The 22325-nt window shown below is 36.9% G+C and overlaps 1 protein-coding gene across 1 annotated transcript; it reads left to right on the forward strand.

Moving 5' to 3' along the window:
- Positions 1-1408: 1408 nt before the first annotated feature.
- LOC133754854 (nucleoporin p58/p45-like) lies at positions 1409-18360 on the forward strand. The gene is made up of 3 exons (XM_062185231.1): positions 1409-1604; positions 16839-16934; positions 18075-18360. Exons 1-3 carry the CDS (start codon positions 1436-1438, stop codon positions 18242-18244), a joined length of 435 nt encoding a protein of 144 aa, XP_062041215.1. The 5' UTR covers positions 1409-1435; the 3' UTR covers positions 18245-18360.
- The last annotated feature ends 3965 nt before the right edge of the window (positions 18361-22325 follow it).

Raw genomic sequence — 22325 nt, forward strand, 5'->3', positions numbered from 1 at the left:
GCTGGAGCATCAGGCCAGGGCTTTAACCCCCTGTGCCACAGCACCAGCCCTGCAAACTAAGTTCTAGGCTTGTCCATTTTTAAAAGAAACTTCGGGGCCTGCGCTGTGGCACAGTAGACTAAGCCTCCATATGGGTGCTGGTTTGTGACCAGGCTGCTCCTCTTATGATCCAGCTCACTGCTTACGGCCTGCAAAAGCAGTGAACGATGACCCAAGTGCTTGGGCCACTGCACCATGTAGGTAGGAGACCTGGAGGAAGCTCCTGGCTCCAGGCTTCAAATTGGCCCAGCTCCAGCCAATATGGCTATGTGGGCAATGAACCTTTTTTTTAAGATTTTTTTAAATCTTTTTTAAATGCTTTTTTTTTTAAAGATTTTTATTTTATTTATTTGATAGGCAGAGTTACAGAGAGAGAGATGGAGACAGAGAGAGAGGTCTTCCATCTGCTGGCTCACTCCCCAGATGGCTGCAATGGCTGGAGCTGCGGCGATCCGATCTGCACAGAGGATGGAAGACCGCTCTCTCTCTCCCTCCTCTGTCTGTAACTGTGCCTCTCAAATAAATGAATAAAAAAACTTAAAAAAAAACTCACAGGAAATTTTTTTTGTTTTGTTTCTCACTAGATAATCTGTTTAGACAGCCAGACCTCAGTAACATTAACAAATTTGTTAATTTTAGCAACTAGTTATAATAATCATGGCTGGTATCAGGTCTTTTTAATGGTTTATTTTTTGAGTCAGTGAAGTAGTTCTTTGTTTCCCATTATGTGAAGTGGAGCTAAAATTAAAATGGGTGGGATACTGATGCCAAACAGTATATGACTGTGGCATGGAATTGCACAGGAGAAGGTAGAATGGATTTGAGACAGAACAATATGTTTTAGATTTTTTTTCTTACATTGTATATCCTGTTTTTGACTCCACACTTTCCTTGGTTTTCAGTCCATGGCAAGCCCACTTAGTTTATTATAATGGTAGCAAAATTTGGAGCTAAAACATCAAATACTGACATCCATATCAAAGGATAAAATAGCTTTTAATTATAGGTTTCTCCTAAGAAAGGTAGGAAATATGAAAACACTGTATCTCTTGAAAAAAAGTTTCATGAAACTTGTCTAAATTAGGCTAAATAAAGTATTTAACAATTCTGGTTTAAAATAGAATAATTCTTACTAATACTTTAATCAAGGCAGATATTGCCTTGTATAAACCAGACCTCTTTATGAACCTGTGATTCTTCCTGCTCTGGAACTATGAACTTTGTTCATATAATATTGACAGTGTCTTTTCTGTCTTTGGTAACTTATTTCTTAGTTATATTATAAAAGTCAACAGAGAGCTTGATTGGCCATTTTTTGCTATTGTTGTTGTTTATGTACTTACTTATTTTTGCTTTCCTTTAGGTGCTTAAAGAACAGTACCTTGGCTACAGGAAAATGTTCTTGGGAGATGCAGTAGATGTGTTTGAAGCCAAGCGAGCAGAAGCCAAGAAGTGGCAGAATGCACCCAGAGTTACTACTGGACCCACCCCTTTCGGCACCATGCCAAATGCAGCAGCCGTTATCATGGCTGCAACACTTACACAGCAGCAACAGCCTGCTACAGGTGTGAATGCATTCAAGTTATAGCTTCTTACCATTCAAATGCAGAACATTTATGTGCATTTTCATAAGTCTTCCTTTTGTGTGAGCACTGAAAAAATTTCTATGAATAGAGATTCCAATACAGTCTAGAAATTGTGATGGACACAATTAGAAACATACCTAAAAAAAAAAACACAGGGTAGTTTAGCAATAATTATATATCAATTAGATATTGAATATTGTGAACTAAATGTTATTTGCTGTATTGCTATAAATGCCCTTTAGAATATGGTGTTTCACTACTGAATTACACTTAAGAATATCAGATTCTAAAATCGTGATTGTATCATTTATTGTTTTAAAGTCAGAGATCATCAGTCCAAACATTGCATTTTTCATGTATGATACTGATAGATGGTGCATTCTCATTTCCTTCAAATATAAAAATTGCAAAGTACCCTCTTTCAGGATGTAGTAGGTTTTTATTGACTGAAGGTACGTTGAAGATCAGTAGGTTTGTTTGTGTGTTGACCGAAAACAGAATATACAGGCTCTCTTAATAATTTGAAGACGCATGCTAAAGTTGTTTGTACCTTCTCAAAACAGACCAGTAGCAAGAGCAGAAACAAGATATTTTGAGATGTGGGAGCTGAAAATATTTAGTGAAATACTAGAAAGCAGAACCTTTTAGTCACCTGTGTAATTCCACTTCTAATCAGAGGAACATTTTTGAGGTCTAGTTCTATAGTATTCCTGAGGTATTTCCAAGCTTATGCCTTGTCATCTTACTCATCCAGTAACTTTTATCAGACTTGAGACTTATCATAGAAAAGGATAGCCTTAATGGATATAGATTTTTGTTTCATCATTCCTAAATTTTTGAGTGATGCTTATTGGTTATGCTATAGTATATGTTTTTTCTGAGAGTTCCATAGAGTCCAGTAGGAAATTATAGTACGCAAAAAGGGAGAAAGTATGTATTTAGATTGCATTTAGGCTGCTTTTTTTTATTAAACTTTTATTTAATGAATATAAATTTCCAAAGTATAGTTTATGGGTTATAATGGCTTCCCCCCTCCCATAACTTCCCTCCCGCCCGCAACCCTCCCCTTTCCCGCTCCCTTTCCCCTTCCATTCATGTAAAGATTCATTTTCAATTCTCTTTGTATACAGAAGATCAGTTTAGTATATATTAGGTAAAGATTTCAACATTTTGCCCATATAGCAACATAAAGTGAAAAAACTACCATTGGATTACTAATTATAGCATTAAATAGCAATGTACAGCACATTAAAGACAGAGATCCTACATAATTTTTTTTTCAAAATAATTAATTTTCTATGCCATTTCCATTTTAACACCAGGTTTTTTTTTTTTTCATTTCCATTTCTCTTTATATACAGAAGATCACTTCAGTATATAATTAGCAAAGACCTCATCAGTCTGCGCCCACACAGAAACGCAAAGTATAAAAATACTGTTTCAGTACCAGTCATAGCATCACTTGGCTTTAGACGACACATTAGGGACAGATCCCGCATGGGGTGTAAGTACACAGTGACTCCTGTTGCTGACTTAACAATTTGACACTCCTGTTCATGGCGTCAGTAATCTCCCTAGGCTCTAGTCATGAGTTTCCAGGGCTATGGAAGCCTTTAGAGTTCGCTGACTTTGATCTTATTCCGATAGGGTCATAGTCAAAGTGGAGGTTCTCTCCTCCCTTCGGAGAAGGGTACCTCCTTCTTTGATGGCCCCGTTCTTTCCACTGGGATCTCACTCACAGAGATCATTCATTTAGGTCTTTTTTTTTCCCATGATATCTTGGCTTTCCATGCCTGCTATACTCTCATGGGCTCTTCAGCCAGATCCGAATGCCTTGAGGGCTGACTCTGAGGCCGGAGTGTTGTTTAGGACATCTGCCATCCTATGAGTCTGCTGTGTATCCCACTTCCCATGTTGGATCTTTCTCTCCCTTTTTGATTCTATCAGTTAGTATTAGCAGATACTTGTCTTGTTTGTGTGATCTCTTTGACTCTTAGACCTATCAGAGCTATCAATTGTGAGCTGAAATTGATCACTTGGACTAGTGCGATGGCATTGGTACATGCCATCTTGATGGGATTGTATTGGAATCCCCTGCACATTTCTAACTCCACCATTTGCGGCCAGTCTGATTGAGCATGTTCCTAATTGTTCATCTCCTCCCTCTCTTTTTCCACTCTTAGATTTAACAGGGATCACTTTTCAGTTAAAATCTAAAAACCTAAGAATAATTGTGTGTTAATTACTGAGTTCAACCAATAGTACTAAAACAACAACAACAACAACAAATACTAAAAAGGATAGAGTATTACATTGTACATCTAAAGTCAGGACAGGAGCTGATCAGTTCATTGTTGCTTATAGTGTCCATTTCACTTAACAGGTTTCCCCTTTGGTGCTCAGTTGTCACCGATCAGGGAAAACAAATGATATTTTTCTCTTTGGGACTGGCTTAATTCACTCAGCATGATGTTTTCCAGATTGCTTCATCTTGTTGCAAATGACTGGGTTTCGTTGTTTCTTACTGCTGTATAGTATTCTATGGAGTACATGTCCCATAATTTCTTTATCCAGTCTACTGTTGATGGGCATTTGGGTTGGTTCCAGGTCTTAGCTATTGTGAATTGAGCTGCAATAAACATTAATGTGCAGATGGCTTTTTTATTTGCCAAATTAATTTCCTTTGGGTAAATTCCAAGGAGTGGAATGGCTGGGTTGTATGGTAGGGTTATGTTCAGGTTTCTGAGGAATCTCCAGACAGACTTCCATAGTGGCTTAACCAGTTTGCATTCCCACCAACAGTGGGTTAGTGTCCCTTTTTCCCCACATCCTCTCCAGCATCTGTTGTTGGTAGATTTCTGAATGTGAGCCATTCTCACCGGGGTGAGATGGAACCTCATTGTGGTTTTGATTTGCATTTCTCTGATTGCTAGTGATCTTGAACATTTTTTCATGTGTCTGTTGGCCATTTGGATTTCCTCTTTCGAAAAATGTCTATTGAAGTCCTTGGCCCATCTCTTAAGTGGGTTGTTTGTTTTGTTGTTGTGGATTTTCTTGATTTCTTTGTAGATTCTGGTTATCAATCCTTTATCTGTAGTATAGTTTGTGAATATTTTTTCCCATTCTGTTGGTTGCCTCTTCACTTTCCTGACTGTTTCTTTCGAAGAACAGAAACTTCTCAATTTGATGCAATCCCAAATGTTAATTTTGGTTTTGACTGCCTGTGCTGTTGGAGTATTTTCCAGGAAGTCTTTGCCTGTGCCTATATCTTGCAGGGTTTTTCCAATGCTCTCTAATAATTTGATGGTTTCGGGTCGTAGATTTAAGTATTTAATCCATGTTGAGTGAATTTTTGTGTAAGGTGATAGGTATGGGTCTTGCTTCAAGCTTCTGCACGTGGAAATCCAATTTTCCCAGCACCATTTATTGAATAGACTGTCCTTATTCCAGGGATTAGATTTGGATCTTTGGTCAAATATAAGTTGGCTGTAGATGTTTGGATTGATTTCTGGTGTTTCTATTCTGTTCCATTGGTCTATCCATCTGTTTCTGTACCAGTACCATGCTGTTTTGATAACAACTGCCCTGTAGTATGTCCTAAAATCAGGTATTGTGATGCCTCCGGCTTTGTTTTTGTTGTACAGGATTGCTTTGGCTATTCGAGGTCTTCTGTGTCTCCATATGAATTTCAGCATCATTTTTTCTAGATCTGAGAAGAAGGTCTTTGGGATCTTGATGGGTATTGCATTGAATGTATAAATTGCTTTTGGGAGAATAGACATTTTGATGATATTGATTCTTCCAATCCATGAGCATGGAAGATTTCTCCATTTTTTGGTATCCTCTTCTATTTCTTTCTGTAAGGTTTTGTAGTTTTCATCGTAGAGATCTTTAACGTCTGTGGTTAAGTTTATTCCAAGGTATTTGATTGTTTTTGTAGCTATTGTGAATGGGATTGATTTTAGAAGTTCTTCCTCAGCCGTGGCATTGCCTGTGTATACAAAGGCTGTTGATTTTTGTGCATTGATTTTATATCCTGCTACTTTGCCAAACTCTTCGATGAGTTCCAGCAGTCTCTTAGTAGAGTTCTTTGGGTCCCCTAAATAAAGAATCATATCATCTGCAAAGAGGGATAGTTTGAGTTCGTCCTTCCCAATTTGTATCCCTTTAATTTTTTTTTCTTGCCTAATAGCTCTGGACAAAACTTCCAGAACTATATCGAATAGCAGTGGTGAGAGAGGGCATCCCTGTCTGGTACCAGATTTCAGTGGAAATGCTTCCAACTTTTCCCCATTCAATAGGATGTTGGCCGTGGGTTTTTCATATATTGCTTTGATTGTATTAAGGAATGTTCCTTCCATACCCAGTTTGCTTAGAGTTTTCATCATGAAAGGGTGTTGTATTTTATCAAATGCTTTCTCTGCGTCTATTGAGAGAATCATATGGTTTTTCTTCTGCAGTCTGTTAATGTAGTGTATTACGTTGATTGTTTTGCGAATGTTGAACCATCCCTGCATACCAGGGATAAATCTCACTTGGTCTGGGTGGATGATCTTTCTGATGTGTTGTTGCATTCTATTGGCCAGAATTTTATTGAGAATTTTTGCATCTATGTTCATCAGGGATATTGGTCTGTAATTCTCTTTCAATGTTGCGTCTCTTTCTGGCTTAGGAATTAAGGTGATGGTGGCTTCATAGAAAGAATTTGGGAGGATTCCCTCTTTTTCGATTGCTCTGAATAGTTTGAGAAGAATTGGAGTTAGTTCTTCTCTAAATGTCTGGTAGAACTCAGCAGTGAATCCATCTGGCCCTGGGCTTTTCTTTCTTGGGAGGGCCTTTATTACTGTTTCAATTTCTGTGTCAGTTATTGGTCTGTTTAGGTTTTCTATGTCTTCCTGGCTCAATTTAGGGAGGTTGTATGTGTCCAAGAATCTGTCCATTTCTGATAGATTTCCCTGTTTGCTGCCATACAAGTCCTTGTAGTAATTTCTGATGATTCTTTTTATTTCTGTGGCGTCTGTTGTTACGTTTCCCATTTCATCTCTGATCCTATTGATTTGGGTCTTTTCTCTTCTTTTTTTAGTTAGTTGGGCCAATGGGGTGTCAATTTTGTTTATTTTTTCAAAAAATCAGCTCCTCGTTTGGCTGATTTTTTGTAATGTTTTTTTGGATTCAATCCTGTTGATTTCTTCTCTGATTTTAATTATTTCTCTTCTCCTACTGGGTTTGGGTTTGGTTTGCTGCAGATTTTCTAGATCCTTGAGATGACTTGAAAGCTCATCTATTTGGTGCCTTTCCAATTTCTTGATGTAGGCACCTATTGATATAAACTTTCCTCTTAACACTGCTTTTGTTGTATCCCATAGGTTTTGGTATGTTGTGCTGTTATCCTCATTTACTTCCAGAAAATTTTTGATTTCTCTTTTAATTTCTTCTATGACCCATTGTTCATTCAGGAGCATGTTGTTCAATCTCCATGTGTTTGCACGTGCTCTAGGGATTCCTGAGTTGCCAATTTCCAATTTCATTCCTTTGTGGTCTGAGAAGCTGCATGGTATGATTCTAATTCTTTTGAATTTGCTGAGACTTGCTTTATGGCCTAGTATGTGGTCAATCCTAGAGAGGGTTCCATGTACTGCTGAGAAGAATGTAAAGTCCTTAGATATAGGATGAAATGTTCTGTAGATGTCTGTAAGATCCATTTGGGCTATAGTGTCATTTAAATCTACTGTCTCCTTGTTGATCTTCTGTCCTGTTGATCTGTCTATCTCTGAGAGTGGAGTATTGAAGTCCCCCAGTACTATTGTATTGGGGTCTAAGTCTCCCTTTAAGTCCCTTAACAAGTCTTTTAAATAAGCTGGTGCCCTGTAACTAGGTGCATATACGTTGATAATCGTTATATCTTCCTGTTGAATGGATCCCTTAATCATTATATAGTGCCCCTCTTTGTCTCTCCTAACAGTTTTTGTGGTAAAGTTTATGTTGTCCGATATTAAGATGGCTACACCCGCTCTCTTTTCATTTCTGTTGGCGTGGTATATCTTTTTCCAGCCTTTCACTCTCAGCTTGTATGGATCATTGTTGGATAGATGGGTTTCTTGTAAGCAGCAAAAGGATGGGTTTTGTTCCTTAACCCAATCGGCCAATCGGTGTCTTTTAACTGGACAGTTCAAGCCATTAACATTCAGTGTGACTATTGAGAAGGAGTAACTTTGCCCTGCCATTTGCCAAAGATATTTTCTAATATCTGGTTTGAGATTCCTGTGATCTTTTGCTCTGAGGTTTCCTTCCTTTACCTTCTTTCATATTGGTGACCGTGTTTCTGTGTTTCTGTATGTAACACATCTTTAAGCATCTTTTGCAGGGCTGGACGAGTGGCGACAAATTCTTTCAATTTCTGTTTGCTGTGAAAGGTCTTAATTTCACCTTCATTCACAAATGAGAGCTTTGCAGGATATAATATTCTGGGCTGGAAGTTTTTCTCTCTTAGTACCTGGGCTATATCTTGCCATTCTCTCCTGGCTTGTAGGGTTTCTGATGAGAAATCAGCTGTAAGTCTAATTGGAGATCCTCTGAGAGTAATCTGGCGTTTCTCTCTTGCACATTTTAGGATCTTTTCTTTGTGTTTCACTGTGGTGAGTTTGATTACGACGTGTCGTGGTGAGGATCTCTTTTGATCATGTTTATTAGGGGTTCTCTGAGCTTCCTGTACTAGGATGTCTCTGTCCTTCTCCAAACCTGGGAAATTTTCTGCTAGTATCTCACTAAAAAGGCCTTCTAATCCTTTCTCCCTTTCCATGCCTTCAGGTACTCCTAGAACCCGAATGTTGGGTTTTTTAATAGTATCCTGTAGATTCCTGACAGTATTTTTTAGATTTCTGATTTCTTCTTCTTTTCTTTGATTTGACTGTTTCCTTTCCTGTTCTCTGTCTTCTAATTCCGATATTCTCTCTTCTGCTTCACCCATTCTGTTTTTAAGGCTCTCTAATGTGTTTGCCATTTGATCTATTGAGTTCTTCATTTCATTGAGGTTTTTTGTCAGTATCGCAGTTTCCTGTTCCACTAATTTTTTCATTTCATTTTGATTCCTCCTTAATATTTCATTTTCACGGGAGAGATTTTCTATCTTGTCCATTAAGGATTTCTGTAGTTCAAGAATTTGTTTTTGAGAACTTCTTAATGTTCTTATGAATTTTTTGAAATCTGCCTCTTGCATTTGCTCTATCTCTTCATCTTCATAATCTTGCATTGTCGTGTCTTGTTCACTTGGGGGCGTCATAGTGCCTTCCTTGTTCTTAGAACCTCCACTTCTATGTTTCTTGCTTGGCATGTTAGAGATAATTTGTGGTGTTTTTGTTTTTGTTTTTGTTTTTTCTCTCATTATACTATGCCTCTAAGTGAGCTGTCTGTTTTGTTGGAGCCTTAGGGGCTGTGATGGGTGTGGCCAGAGAGCTATGCTTGTTTCTTGAGGTTTAAGGCTGTGTAAAGAGCGACTCTCCCAGATTACTTGCTCCTTGCTAGGACTCTCTCTCTCTCTCTCTCTCTCTCTCTCTCTCTCTCTCTCTCTCTTTTTTTTCTCTTCACTCAGTTGGGAGTGGAGTTGAGGGTAGTTGAAATCTAGCCTCTGTGAGTATTCGTTTGATCTACCCCTGGGACCATACACAGAGTTTATGCAGCCCTCAATGTGTTCTCCAGTTTCGCTAAAGATATTGAGTTTGGCTGAGCTTTACATATGTAAAATCGCGGTGCTCTTTGTTTGCTTGGTGAGTGAAGGGAGAGGCCTCTGTTCCCCCTCCCCCCAATGTCTCGGACTTCTCAGGTCTTTGTCTTACCATCCTCCGTTCCCGCGCTGGCGAGATTCTGTGGCTCTGGCTCCTCTCCCGCCGCTGCTGCTCGTCTCGTCTCGGTTGGTTTTCCACGCGGTGGGTTCCCTGTAAGTCCTCTGTGTCTCATCCACAAGATCCGGAAGCGTTTCCTCTGCAGTTTTTTTTCTTGAGTCTTTTCCTGAGGCTACAGTAATTCCACTTTTATGAAAGTTTATTTTCCCAAACTAAGGCACACGTCCTCACTATCCGCCATCTTGGCTCCGCCCCCTAGGCTGCTTTTATTAGGGAAGCAATCTGGATTTCCCTATTGGCAGTTTAGAAAATTATTCTTCACATTTGGAGATGACAGAATCGACTTGCTGTCCATAAAGAGTTGATGGATTGGCGGGCGCTGCAGCTCACTAGGCTAATCCTCCCCCTGCAGCACCAGTACTCTGGGTTCTAGTCCCGGTTGGGGCGCTGGTTCTGTCCCGGTTGCTCCTCTTCCAGTCCAGCTCTCTGCTCTGGCCCGGGAAGGTAGTGGAGGATGGCCCAGGTCCTTGGGCCCTGCACCCGCATGGGAGACCAGGAGGAAGCACCTGGCTCCTGGCTTGGGATTGGTGCAGCGCAATGGCCATGGCGGCCATTTGGGGGTGAACTAATGGAAGGAGGACCTTTCTCTCTGTCTCTCTCTCTCTCACCATCTAACTCTGCCTGTCAAAAAAAAACAAAAAAGAATTGATGGATTTATGCCAAACCAGCCATAATCCATGGCTGGACCCTAGTGACTGGTGGTTCACATAAGCACTGTCTAGAAGCCTTTGAGTTGGCTGTAGTATAGGGTTGCAATCTCAAGTTATAGAGGGGAAAAGTCATGAGTTTGATTCCTCTGAAGAATCAATCCTGTGATACAACCATTTGTTCTCATGATTATTTAACCAGCTAATCAAACCAATCATAGTACCAGTTTTCATTTTAGAGCCAGTATTAATCCTAAAGAAGTAGCTAAGATAAGTGTGGGTGTGGTTAAGTATTCTTTAAGTATAGTTGATTTCCACTGTAGTAAATAAAACTTGAAAAAAGTCAGTTACCTAAAATGTTCACTGTAAATGAGTATGGTAAATAAGTAAACTTGAAGCAAAGTGACCTGTTTTTTTTGTTTATTTGTTTTACTTTCTTATGTAGGCAGTCTTGAGAAGTTGTGGACTTTCATGTATTTTGGGATCATGGACATGTGATAATATATGTTCATTCTATAAATAAGAGTTCCTACTATGTGCTATGCTTGAGAGGATAGAAAGGTAAACAACCTAGATTTGGTCTTTGACCTCTATGATTGTCGAGAACATTAACTTAACTCAGAGTCATCAAGCCAAGGAGCCCTTTTGCTCATGTGCTTTGTCTGACTTCTGCCAAGCCTTTTTTGCCAGGGGAAATTTTGATTGCTTTTAGTGTTCTTTGCAGTTTTTGAAGTCCACATGAGGGTTTTCTAACCAAGCGGCAGGTTGTGATTTATCAGTCTAAGAATCTTACAGTGTTTTCATTTGGAATCTATACACACATAAAAGCAAAAAACTGAAATCTGTACAAGTCCACAGTGAAGTGTAAAAGTAATGTACAATATTTTTAGAACTGAGACATTAACCAATAGTGATAACAATTTTGCATTGTCTTCCCTTTTCCACTTTGTTCTTAAAAGGTCTCTTATGCTCTGTAGACCATTTCTTTCTGCCTCCCCAGTCAGAATCTTTAGCATTTTAGTCTTTAATTATCACCATGAATGTGAGATTTATGAGTTCTGTTATATACATATGTAATGATTTCACAAATTACTGCTGGGCAAACAGGCTAACAGTGTCCCTATTTATTGCATTGTTTTGTATTCAGTGAGTTATCCCTTATGCTCTGTAACATGAAATCTTTTTAAAGTGCTAATTATAAGTTTTATACCATCTATAAGAAGCTAGATATTGTACATTACTTATACACTTCACTGTGGACTTGTACAGATTTCAGTTTTTTGCTTTTATGGGTGTATAGATTCTTGACTGTGTTTATGTAAATATGGGCATAGATCAGCTAGTTTCTTAGACTGCTACCTTCTGAAGGTGGTTTCTATATAGTCTTTCTTGGAGGTGGAGGAATGGACCTAAATACTGGAGAGAATTGTTGAAAAACCTTGTGTATGAAATGAATGTCATGCAGGTATCATTTCTGTTCTGGCAGAGCTTGAGTACACATTTCCACCAGAGCTTCCCATGCTTCCTTAAGATTTAGGATAAGTTTTTAGATTTTTTCTTTTTCTTTCTTGCTCTTTACTTTTCTTTCCTTCTTTCTTTCTTTCTTTCTTTCTTTCTTTCTTTCTTTTTTTTGGATCATTGTTTTGGGATTGAGTTTTGCTACTGTGTTTCGACACTTAGGTTAAAGTTGTTGATGTTTACATAGTAAGACTTTTCTCATGTGACTTGGCTGCTGTTTTAAAGGAGAGCCTAACCGGATTCTGTCCCGGTTGCCCCTCTTCCAGGCCAGCTCTCTGCTGTGGCCAGGGAGTGCAGTGGAAGATGGCCCAAGTCCTTGGGCCCTGCACCCCATGGGAGACCAGGAGAAGCACCTGGCTCCTGCCATCGGATCAGCGCGGTGCGCCGGCTGCAGCACACCATCCGCAGCGGCCAATGGAGGGTGAACCAATGGCAAAAGGAAGACCTTTCTCTCTGTCTCTCCCTCTCACTGTCTACTCTGCCTGTCCAAAAAAAAAAAAAGGAGAGCCTAGACATTTGTTAGGAATTCCTCTTTTGTAGCTTTAGTGTAGGTTTGGACATTTAAGATGTAGGAAATAGGAAATTTAAGATGTAGGAAATAGGAAACCTTAAGTATTTTTTCTCAGTTTCTTGTGGTTCTGTGATTTTGTGTATTTAATAACCAAAGGAACATTCCCCCATTAAATCAGAATAAGTAAAATTTTTCAGTCTGGGCAAAAGGCATTTTTTTGGTTTTCTTTTTTTTTAAATCATCACCTTAAAATATGATTTAGGAGTTAACCATACTAATTACATTAGTCATTTTGAGTGATCATGGAAAATTATAAAAATTTTAGCACTTCAGTCCTTTTCCTGTGAATACGGTTTTACTTTTCAAAAAGTAGAATTTATTTTGGTAAATATAAATTACAGAGCTAAACTTGATTTTTGTTTTGTGTGAACATATCACATGGTAACTTTTGTAAAATGTTACTCTACATGAAGATTTCACTGGCAATCATTGGTATCTGTTACTACTGACTTGTTTTTATTTATGGAACTAAGCCTCTCATTGAATTCATGAAGATTTCATAGCAGACTTCTTGAATTGTTTAGGTAACTTTGCCTGAAGGGTTTAGATTCTGCTTTCTTTCTTTTTTTTTTTTAACTTTTTTTTTTTTGACAGACAGAGTGGACAGTGAGAGAGAGACAGAGAGAAAGGTCTTCCTTTTGCCATTGGTTCACCCTCCAATGGCCGCCGCGGTAGCACGCTGCGGCCAGCGCACCGCGCTGATCCGATGGCAGGAGCCAGGTGCTTCTCCTGGTCTCCCATGGGGTGCAGGGCCCAAGGACTTGGGCCATCCTCCACTGAACTCCCTGGCCACAGCAGAGAGCTGGCCTGGAAGAGGGGCAACCGGGACAGGATCGGTGCCCTGACTGGGACTAGAACCCTGTGTGCTGGCGCCGCAAGGCAGAGGATTAGCCTAGTGAGCCACGGCGCCGGCCATAGATTCTGCTTTCTAACCATGAAACTAATAGATATGGTGGCCAGAGTGTAATATATGGTAATACTTTGGCATTAGAGATATTTATCATGAGTATTTACTATTTAAAAATGTTATACATTTGCCTACTAGTTTTATAAATGATATTGCCTTCAGAATTTGTGTGAAGGTACAAAACTCAAATTATGTATCTGTTGTGCAATGGAAAGTCTTATGATTACTAGATAATGAGTTCTTGGTTACCTATATCCTGAAGATTGATGATTAGAGAAATTATGTTCTGTTGTTCTTTTCAAACAGACCCACACACAACAAAAACATGCTATTTGAGTAAACTCTTATGACTTAGAAGGCTGAGGGCTGTGGTGTGGATTATTCTTTTGGGTCTTCCACCAGCAGTGCCTCCTATTAAAATGTAACACTTAAGTCTCTCAATGTTAAAGAAACTGGATGTGTGTTTTTAAAATCTTTTTGTTAGAAGTAAGAAAGTAATATGCTTAGTTTCTTTTTCCTATGGTAACATTTTACAAAAGAGCTGCTAGGCAGATATTTTGTTCTCAAATTGACCTTAAACTGGATATAAAAATATAAACCCTTTTTTAATTTCCTTATTTTTATTTTGATAATAGTATACGAACTCTGGCTGCTATTAGTTATTGCCCTTTACTTTCTGGGTAGAAGCTATTTGAAAAGTCCAGTTTCTGTCCCAGTGTAGTAGAATGTAGTTCCTCAGTTTTTTCTAATGTTTTATTATAATTTTACACTACCATTTGAATATATAAACCTCATTCTTCATTGGACAACTTGAAGGCTTTGATTTCTTTGCAAATTTAAATTTTAATACGCATATTATGTTTTCCCTCAATTTTGAGATGCACTGATCACTGTGCTTGAAAAAGACAAGACTGAAGATTGTACTATGAAATTTTTTAATTTTCATAAATTATTTATCAAATGAGAGATTTTTAGGTTTTTGTATTCTACTTAGTTTAAAAAAAATAGGTGATAGAAAGAGAGGCTAGTAAGTTTGATGCTATTCTTGCCAAACAAACTCAGCCAAAATCTTTAAAGTATCAATGGGAAAAGGATGGCTAATCATTTTGCATCTAAATACATTTTCCAAAATGTTGGGAAGAAAGTTCTGAATTGAAATATTGAATGTATTGAATCTGTCAAGGTATACAGTGGTGCCTTTGTAAATGTTCATTATCTATCTTATTTAATCAGGTGATAAGTGGTGTAATGTTAGCAGAGCTTAAGAAGAGAACTCAATTATCACTTTTTGTGAACAAGTTGGAATTGTCATGTTACTGTGTAATTGGTTTGCTTTAAAATGAACAATAAATTTAATAAAATAAAACATTGTCTTGTTTTTATCTATTTATTGCATTTATCATTTATATTTTATAAAAAATTGCTGCCTAGTTTTTTGGGTATTAACTCTTATGAAGTAACATGATAGTTTTCCCATGTTAGTCTCAGTCTCTTTTGATCAATTGAGACTTGACTCTAACAACTAAGAAGGTTTTTTTTTGTTGTTGTTTTGTTTTGTTTTTTTTAAAGTAAACCCCTTTACTGATTGCACCAAATAGTTTTACTCAGGAAACAAGTGGGGAGATTTTACTCAGGAAACAAGTGGGGAGATCTAAAATAAGTCTAGAAGTAAATCTAAAACAAATAGAATTTATGATACATTAAAGATTTCAAATTATTTAGTAGGTTTAACTAATATCTTTCATTGTGGTAAGTCTCTTTTAACGTCTAGTTCTGAAAAAGTTAATTAACTTTTTTTTTACTGGTTAGGTAAATCATTTGGGACAGATTAGTCTGGAGAGATATCCTGAAAACAGTTTTAATAAATGGAGTTTGTTAAAAGTAATCACTGTTCATTTAAAATAATTTCATAAAGAAACTTTAATCTTGAAAGAGTAAGGCAAATTTGTTTTTCCCCCCCATTTGTTTTTATACCAGGGCCACAACCATCTCTGGCAGTTAGTTTTGGAATGCCATTCGACTCAGGTATTGACACTGGCTTGCAATCAAGTGGCTTAGGTTCTTCAAGCCTTGGAAGTACACTTTAACTTTTCTAATATTTCATTGAACTATTAGTACACTTGAATTGATACTAGGCTTTAAAAATATTTCTAAGAGGATCTGCCGCTATTTTGGAAAGTTAAGTTCCCATCTTGCAAAAATGATTCTCTAAGCATAGTCATTGCTTTCTCATATTAGATTTCAAACTTGAAAGGATCATTCCTTCTATGAATAGTAAATATAAAAAGTATTAAAAAATAAGTGGTAGGGATATTCTTCTTTTCAAAGCAATATACTGAAATATGAACTTGAGAATTAGTTTTAACAAGTGTAATTAAAAGTATAAAAAGTGTTAGTCTTAATATTAGTTTGGAATCCAAACTGTTCCATGGATAATCATATTTTTTTCTCTGAAAATAAGCATGTTAAATGGGGAAATGATTTTATTATAAATTAAACACCTTCTGTCCATGTCTAAGTATTTTTGGCCTATTTGCCTATATCTATACTTGTATCTATAAGTAATTAAGCTTATTTTAATAGCTTCAAAGTTAACTATAATTGGTAAGGTAAGTCCTCTGCAGAAAACACCCTGCTAAATACAAATGCATTCACAATCCTTTGGTATGGATAATTGAGAGTTGGTTATGTTTTGCCAAGCACCTTATAGCAGGATGAGTAAGACTTTCTTATTTATTTCTACTAAAAGAAGAAGGAAGCATATAAAGTATTTTGGTTATTTATTATAGAGTTTGCTCTTCACTAAGAGTTACAAGAATCATGGCAGACAGTATAACTCTGGCAATCTGTAATCCAGTTTGCCATGTATTCCTCAGTAACAGGCTATGACTAACAAACTCAGTAATTTTATATAAGCTGTTGTAAAGCAACATTCTAAAATGAATTTCACCTTTATTTCAAGAGCATCTTGGATACCAGTCATCAAGCACTGAGAATTATATTTATGAACTCTATGTGATGAAAAATACTTAGGGTTTTTTTCCAATTGTGAAAATCTGTTAAGAGGAAAGACATAACACCTCAAACCCAATATTTCATTGTTGCATTGGCTGGTAGTGTAGTGGGAATCTACTGTTATTGAATAGTTTAAAACAAATTGACCATTATGTGGTTATGCAGTTTTTCAATGGTAAAGATTTTTGATTAGCCAAAAATGGTTTAGTAAAGAGCAGAATAAAATTACCTTTTGTATGTTTCTATTGTACCTTGCTGTACATGTCATGTTTATTAATTAACCTAGTGAATCTTTGTTTTGTAAAATGAAATACTCCTCAAGTAGATCTGTTTATAATTTTTTCAAAAATCATTCTTGAATGTTCAATAAAATTTCACATTTAGAAGAAGCACTGCTATTATCATCTTATTTTTATATGGCCTTCTTTAAAAATTACTGAAGGGTCATAAACTTAGTTTAAATACTTATGTGTTACTTCAAAATTAATCTTGTTCTTACAGAAGTCTTATGCAACAGGACAAATAGATTTCCTTAATGAAGTCATGTTGTTCAACACTGTATTTCTTATACCTTTGATAAATTTGATCTTATTTGTAAGCATCCTTTAACCTGTGTTTTATGTACCATTGTATATTTCTCTATTACCCTTCCACTAGGATTTGGAACTAGCTCTGGTTTTGGATGCAGCACCACAGGGGCCTCAACATTTGGATTTGGAACAACAAATAAGCCCTCAGGAAGTCTTAGTGCAGGTTTGTGTTTTTCTGCCTGAATTTCAGGCAAATTTAAAGTTTCAAGTTATTTTATTTGAAAGTATAAGTGTTATTATTCCAGTAACTCAAAAAGATTCCTACTTCAGTTTATATTTCCTAGATGAAGCATGCAAACCTACATAATCATACAGTTTTTGTATCTTCTCTTAACTAGTAGAGATTCATTTTGAACCCAGTGATTAGCTTCACGGTTCAATGTTTTCTTCCTTATTGGAAAAATGAACCCATAATGATGAACATTTAACCAAGATTTTATCATTACGGATGAAGGAGAACCTTTTCTATTCCAAAGAGATACTCTTCAACTATAAGTTCCTCTGGCTTTAAGAATTCTACAACCTTACAAGTGATGGTTGAGTTCCTTGTTTATTTTTGAAATAGGCACTGTCTTTTGACTCTTCTAGGAGAAAATTCCAGATTCTGTCTCTGCTTGCATTTGTTCTACTTTTAGATAACAGCTTATTTTAATGTGCAATGTTTAAGGATAAGTAGCATGTCTGAAATGATGATGTAATAGTTAAGATATGTTTAAATTTAGAGAATTAATATTAAATGAAAACCAACATCTCCAGCAGAGTAAGAAAACAGAATTCAGTGATACCAGGATTATAATCTAAATACTGCATAAGTAGGATTTGATCTTAGTTTTGCAAGGGCTTTTACGAATTCAAAACAGAGAGTGCTGCTCTTTGTGTCCTCTGTCCAGAGCCTTGTAAGCTGAGGCTTTCTTCGAGGACCTGGGGTTGCAGGACTGGGTCCAGGATGTCATGAGAGTGTCTTCTGGGTGTTGCTAAGATCTTTCCATAGGGCTGAGGAGGAAGGTGCCTTGATATGTTTAACAGCAAAGCTCCTGGCAACTTGAAGTTTGTTGCAGATTTATTGTACTAATGTATCTCTTCTGGCCTACATCACTAAACTTCTGTCTTTCAAGGTGCCACTTGATTGCTGGCTAAACTATTTGCCTATAAAATTCCATGTTAGAAATTCAGAAACCTGAGTTACTTGCTGGTCTTACAAATTATGTATTCTTTCAGATAGAATTTTACCATTCAGCCCAGTTTTTGTATTTGTGTCTGTGATTTAACTTCTGATATGAATATTTTCTTCCCTAATCATAAGGCTTTGGCAGCTCAAGTACATCTGGGTTTACCTTCAGCAATCCTGGCATCACGGCATCAGCTGGATTGACATTTGGGGTGTCCAATCCTGCCTCTGCAGGTTTTGGAACAGGAGGACAACTCCTTCAGTTGAAGAAACCTCCAGCTGGAAACAAAAGAGGAAAAAGATAAACATATGGGTTGAAATGTTGAGAGAATCCATAGCAGTGCTGTTAATTTGATGAGTCTATTTTTCTAGTGATGCGGTAATTAAACTGCATCCCAAGAGATTTATAAAGTTTTGATATTTTCCCTACTCTGGAATTTCAACTTTGTTCATGTTTGCCATACGTAGTATCTTTTTTCTTGTGAATTTAAGACTCAGTTGTATTTTTTTCATTATTTTGATTCTCAGTATTAGAAATGTTCTAATTACATCACTGATTGATAATAGAAGAAACAGTTAACCTATTTAACCTAGTGTTAATAGAAATGTTTTTTGTTGATAAGGCTTACAATATGTGAATATATGCACATTTGTTTCCTGTACAGGTGGTATGAACTCTAGGGCCTATATTAGAAACTGATTTTTGATAAAGGCCTTTTGAACTACACTGCAGGGCATCTTGTGAATATGCATGTAAATATATACAGAGTAATACACACAACTGTGTGTACACATAAAACATATTTAAAGATCTACAATTTTTGCCTCAGACTGTTCCCTCTTTAGGGGTATTCAATTTTTCACCTTTTAAAACCTTCAGATCCTCAGTTCTTGTAGAATAAAAAGTTAGAGGAACTAGATATTTGCAGGTATTTGTTTAAAGACTTAGAGAAGTGGTTATTTGACCAGCCCAACTTCATTGCCCCCCACTCTTTCCCATTTTTCACTCCATCTTAACCTTAATATTTTAAGATTCATCAAACAGATTTATTGATTATCCTATATATCCTCAGATGGTTTCTGTGAAATATTTTTTCGTAGTTGAGATGGACCTCCAGGAGCGCATTTGAACTCCAGACTGGTGTTCTGGGGGGCAAAGAGTGATTAAGCCAAATGGATTCTATGCAGGTGAAGGATGCACTATTACTTTAGTGAGAACGTTTCTAGTTATTCCAACACAGAGTTCTTTGTTATAGGGATATTCATAGTGACACCAAATGGAGTGGCTTCTTAGCCTCTTAATGTCTTAAGTAAGTGCTTCATTTGGAATAGAGAAACTGTATATTTTAAGAAACAAAAATATTCTTTGTAGCACAACAATAAACTCTCCCCTCTTTTAGCAGTGAGCAGAGCTCCAGGAAATAATGCTTAGAAATGTCAGGCTGAATCTGTGTATTGTTTGTCTATACTGGTTAGTATTAGTGATGTTGAGTGGGTAGAACCCTTGGAAAGAACTGCCTTAGCCATGATTTCAGAAAGAAACCATTAGGTAGACCTATTTATCTTTCAAGTACAATTTTCAGGTGCATGTGAACATGAGATTTCATTAAAAATAGTTTAATTTTTTATATAGAAGGGTTTGTACATAATATGCATCTATGAATATTTTCAGAGTCATTTTCACTAAATCATCTTTTTTAAAATAGGTATTGCATATATAAATACACACACATGTATTTATAGTATAATGTTGGTTGGATTTTGTTATAAAAGTATTGTCAAGTCTCTTATTTATCTGCATAGGGTAATGAATGATTGGCTTTTTTAATTGAAATTTTTGCACCTTGATGCATTAAAATTAGGAAAATTATTTGTCTCTGAGCACTAAACTTATTTTTGCATATTTCTTTAATACTACAGTCCTCACATCCAGATTGTAGGGAAGGTTAGGAGAAAGGTGTAATTTTTGTTGTTTTGAATTACTGTCAGAATTACATAAACAGTTATGACAAACTTTTTTTTAGAAAACATTGTGTTGTGCTATAAAATCTGAATATTTATATTTCTTGTCTTTTTCTTTATGTATCTTACATTTACTGTGTTGAACCACTGGAAATATATAAGATTAATTTGTGACAGGAGTTTACATGTGTTTTTATTGTGCCCATTTTCTTTACCTTGTCCAGAGTATTATTATAGAAGCAATAAAATTTATTGTGTCAGTTGAGTTGAATGTAGGTGTCAGTGGTTATTCTTAATTTGTAACATTCTTAGTACTGCTCTTTTATTCTCTCTGGTTGTTCTTTAGTGTTTTGCCTTCATTTGTTTACCCATCTTGCTATTTTTCTAAACAAAAGACTAAACACAAAATAGTGACTTCTTTGTCACTTGCATTTGCTTTCTCAAAATTACAAAAACACTGCACATTTTTATAGAAAACTATTAACTAAAATGCAAATGTCTGTTTCAACTCGTAGGCCCCAATCCCACTTCTATCCCTAGAGTGTCCACTCTATAAAAATTGTCTTTTTCAATATGTGTATCTGCATGTTCATTTCTCTTTCTCATTTTCTTTTGTATTATTTGTCTTTTGTCATTCACCTTTAGATACTCCCTTTCTTTTACCAAATGAATATTTTAAACCTATGGATTCTATAACTTCTTTTCTCCCCTTGAATGGTATGCCCTCAACATTTTTCCATGTCAGTCCTTATTGATTTCCTTTTCATATAATACTTTATAAATGGATTTACAGTGATCTGTTCCAGCCACTCCTCTGCTGATGAACAGTTAAGTTCTTCCCATTATTTTGATTTTGTGGAAGAGCTTGGAGTGAGTAGTCATGTATGTGACTTTTTGTGCTAAGATTCAGTGTTTAGAAGAATTTCTGGAAAGATATATAGATCATAGGTTTTGATATCAGATTGTCTTCCAAAAATGCTTTGTAAAGGTACATTCTTATCAGCATGTATGAATATCATTTTCTAGCATTCTCTATAGTCCTACTTATTAACATCCTAATAGTAAGTACTTGCAAGGATGAGCTTTTTAATGCATGTATAAACTGTTTGCACATTAATAATGTATTTGCATGTTACATACTTTCCATTTTTATACCAGGTTATTTTAGGGATTTTTTTCTTTTTTAATATACCTATCATTTTTAAAGAGGTTTATTTATTTATTTGATGAGGCAGAATTAGAGAGAGAGACAGATACTCTATCCATTCACTGCTTCATTCCCCAAATGGCAACAATTACTAGGGCTGGGCCAGGCAAAGCCAGGAATCTGGAATTCCATCTGGTCTCCCCTATGGTTAGCAGGGGACCTAGGACTTGGGCCATCTTCTGTTTTGTTAAGCACATGAGCAGCTAATTGGATTGGAAGTAGAACAGCCAGCACTTGAACCCAGGCTCATAAGGGATGCTAGTGCTGCAAGCACCAGCTTAGCCTGCTGTGCTGCAATATCAGTCCTGGGTTCTTTCGTAATGCTGTATAGGAACTCTGTGCTGTATAGGAACTCTGTCAGTAATGAACATTACTGTTTGTTCAGGGAGATAAGTCTGGACTCAGCCAGGCTTAGAACCCTGCCTTGGCCATATTTGACCTGGGGCAGTTTACTTACCTTTTTTTTTTTAACTTTTATTTAATGAATATAAATTTCCAGTATACAGCTTATGGATTACAATGGCTTCCCCTTCCCATAATTTCCCTCCCACCCGCAACCCTCCCCTCTCCCGCCCCCTCTCCCCTTCCATTCACATCAAGATTCATTTTCAATTCTATTTATATACAGAAGATCAATTTAGTATAAATACTTCAACAGTTTGCACCCACATAGAAACACAAAGTGAAACATACTGTTTGAGTACTAGTTATAGCATTAAATCAAAATGTACAGTACATTAAGGACAGAGATCCCACATCAGGAGCAAGCGCACAGTGGCTCCTGTTGTTGACCCAACAAATTGACACTCTAGTTTATGGCGCCAGTAACCACCCTAGGCTGTCGTCATGAGTTGCCAAGGCTATGGAAGCCTTCCAAGTTCCCCGACTCTGATCATATTTAGACAAGGTCATAAAAGACATGTTGAGGATAGTAACCAATGATCCTAAGAGTGGCAAAAAATCTTGGTATCACCATTCCCAAACAGGGTAAGATACATGGATAGGAACAGACATTTGACACGTTGGTTAAGATGCTACTTGGGATACCTGCATTCCCTTATTAGACTGAGTTTGAGGCCCGCCTCTGCTTCCAGTACAGCTTTCTACTAATGTGTATCCTGGGAGGCAGCAGGTGAAAGCTCCATTGAGTTCCAGGCTCCTGGCTTTGGCCTCACCCAATCCTGGCTGGTGCAGACGTTTGAGTAGTGAACCAACAA

This window comes from Lepus europaeus, unplaced genomic scaffold, assembly GCF_033115175.1.
Source record: "Lepus europaeus isolate LE1 unplaced genomic scaffold, mLepTim1.pri SCAFFOLD_29, whole genome shotgun sequence".
NCBI classification, from domain to species: domain Eukaryota; kingdom Metazoa; phylum Chordata; class Mammalia; order Lagomorpha; family Leporidae; genus Lepus; species Lepus europaeus.

Bases quoted from the DNA above. Each gene is read 5' to 3' on its own strand.
- LOC133754854 (XM_062185231.1), top strand. From the start codon at position 1,436: ATGTTCTTGGGAGATGCAGTAGATGTGTTTGAAGCCAAGCGAGCAGAA. The intron at 1,605-16,838 runs GTGTGAATGCAT...CCCTTCCACTAG, and splicing joins GCAGCAACAGCCTGCTACAG to GATTTGGAACTAGCTCTGGT. The intron at 16,935-18,074 runs GTTTGTGTTTTT...CCTAATCATAAG, and splicing joins CTCAGGAAGTCTTAGTGCAG to GCTTTGGCAGCTCAAGTACA.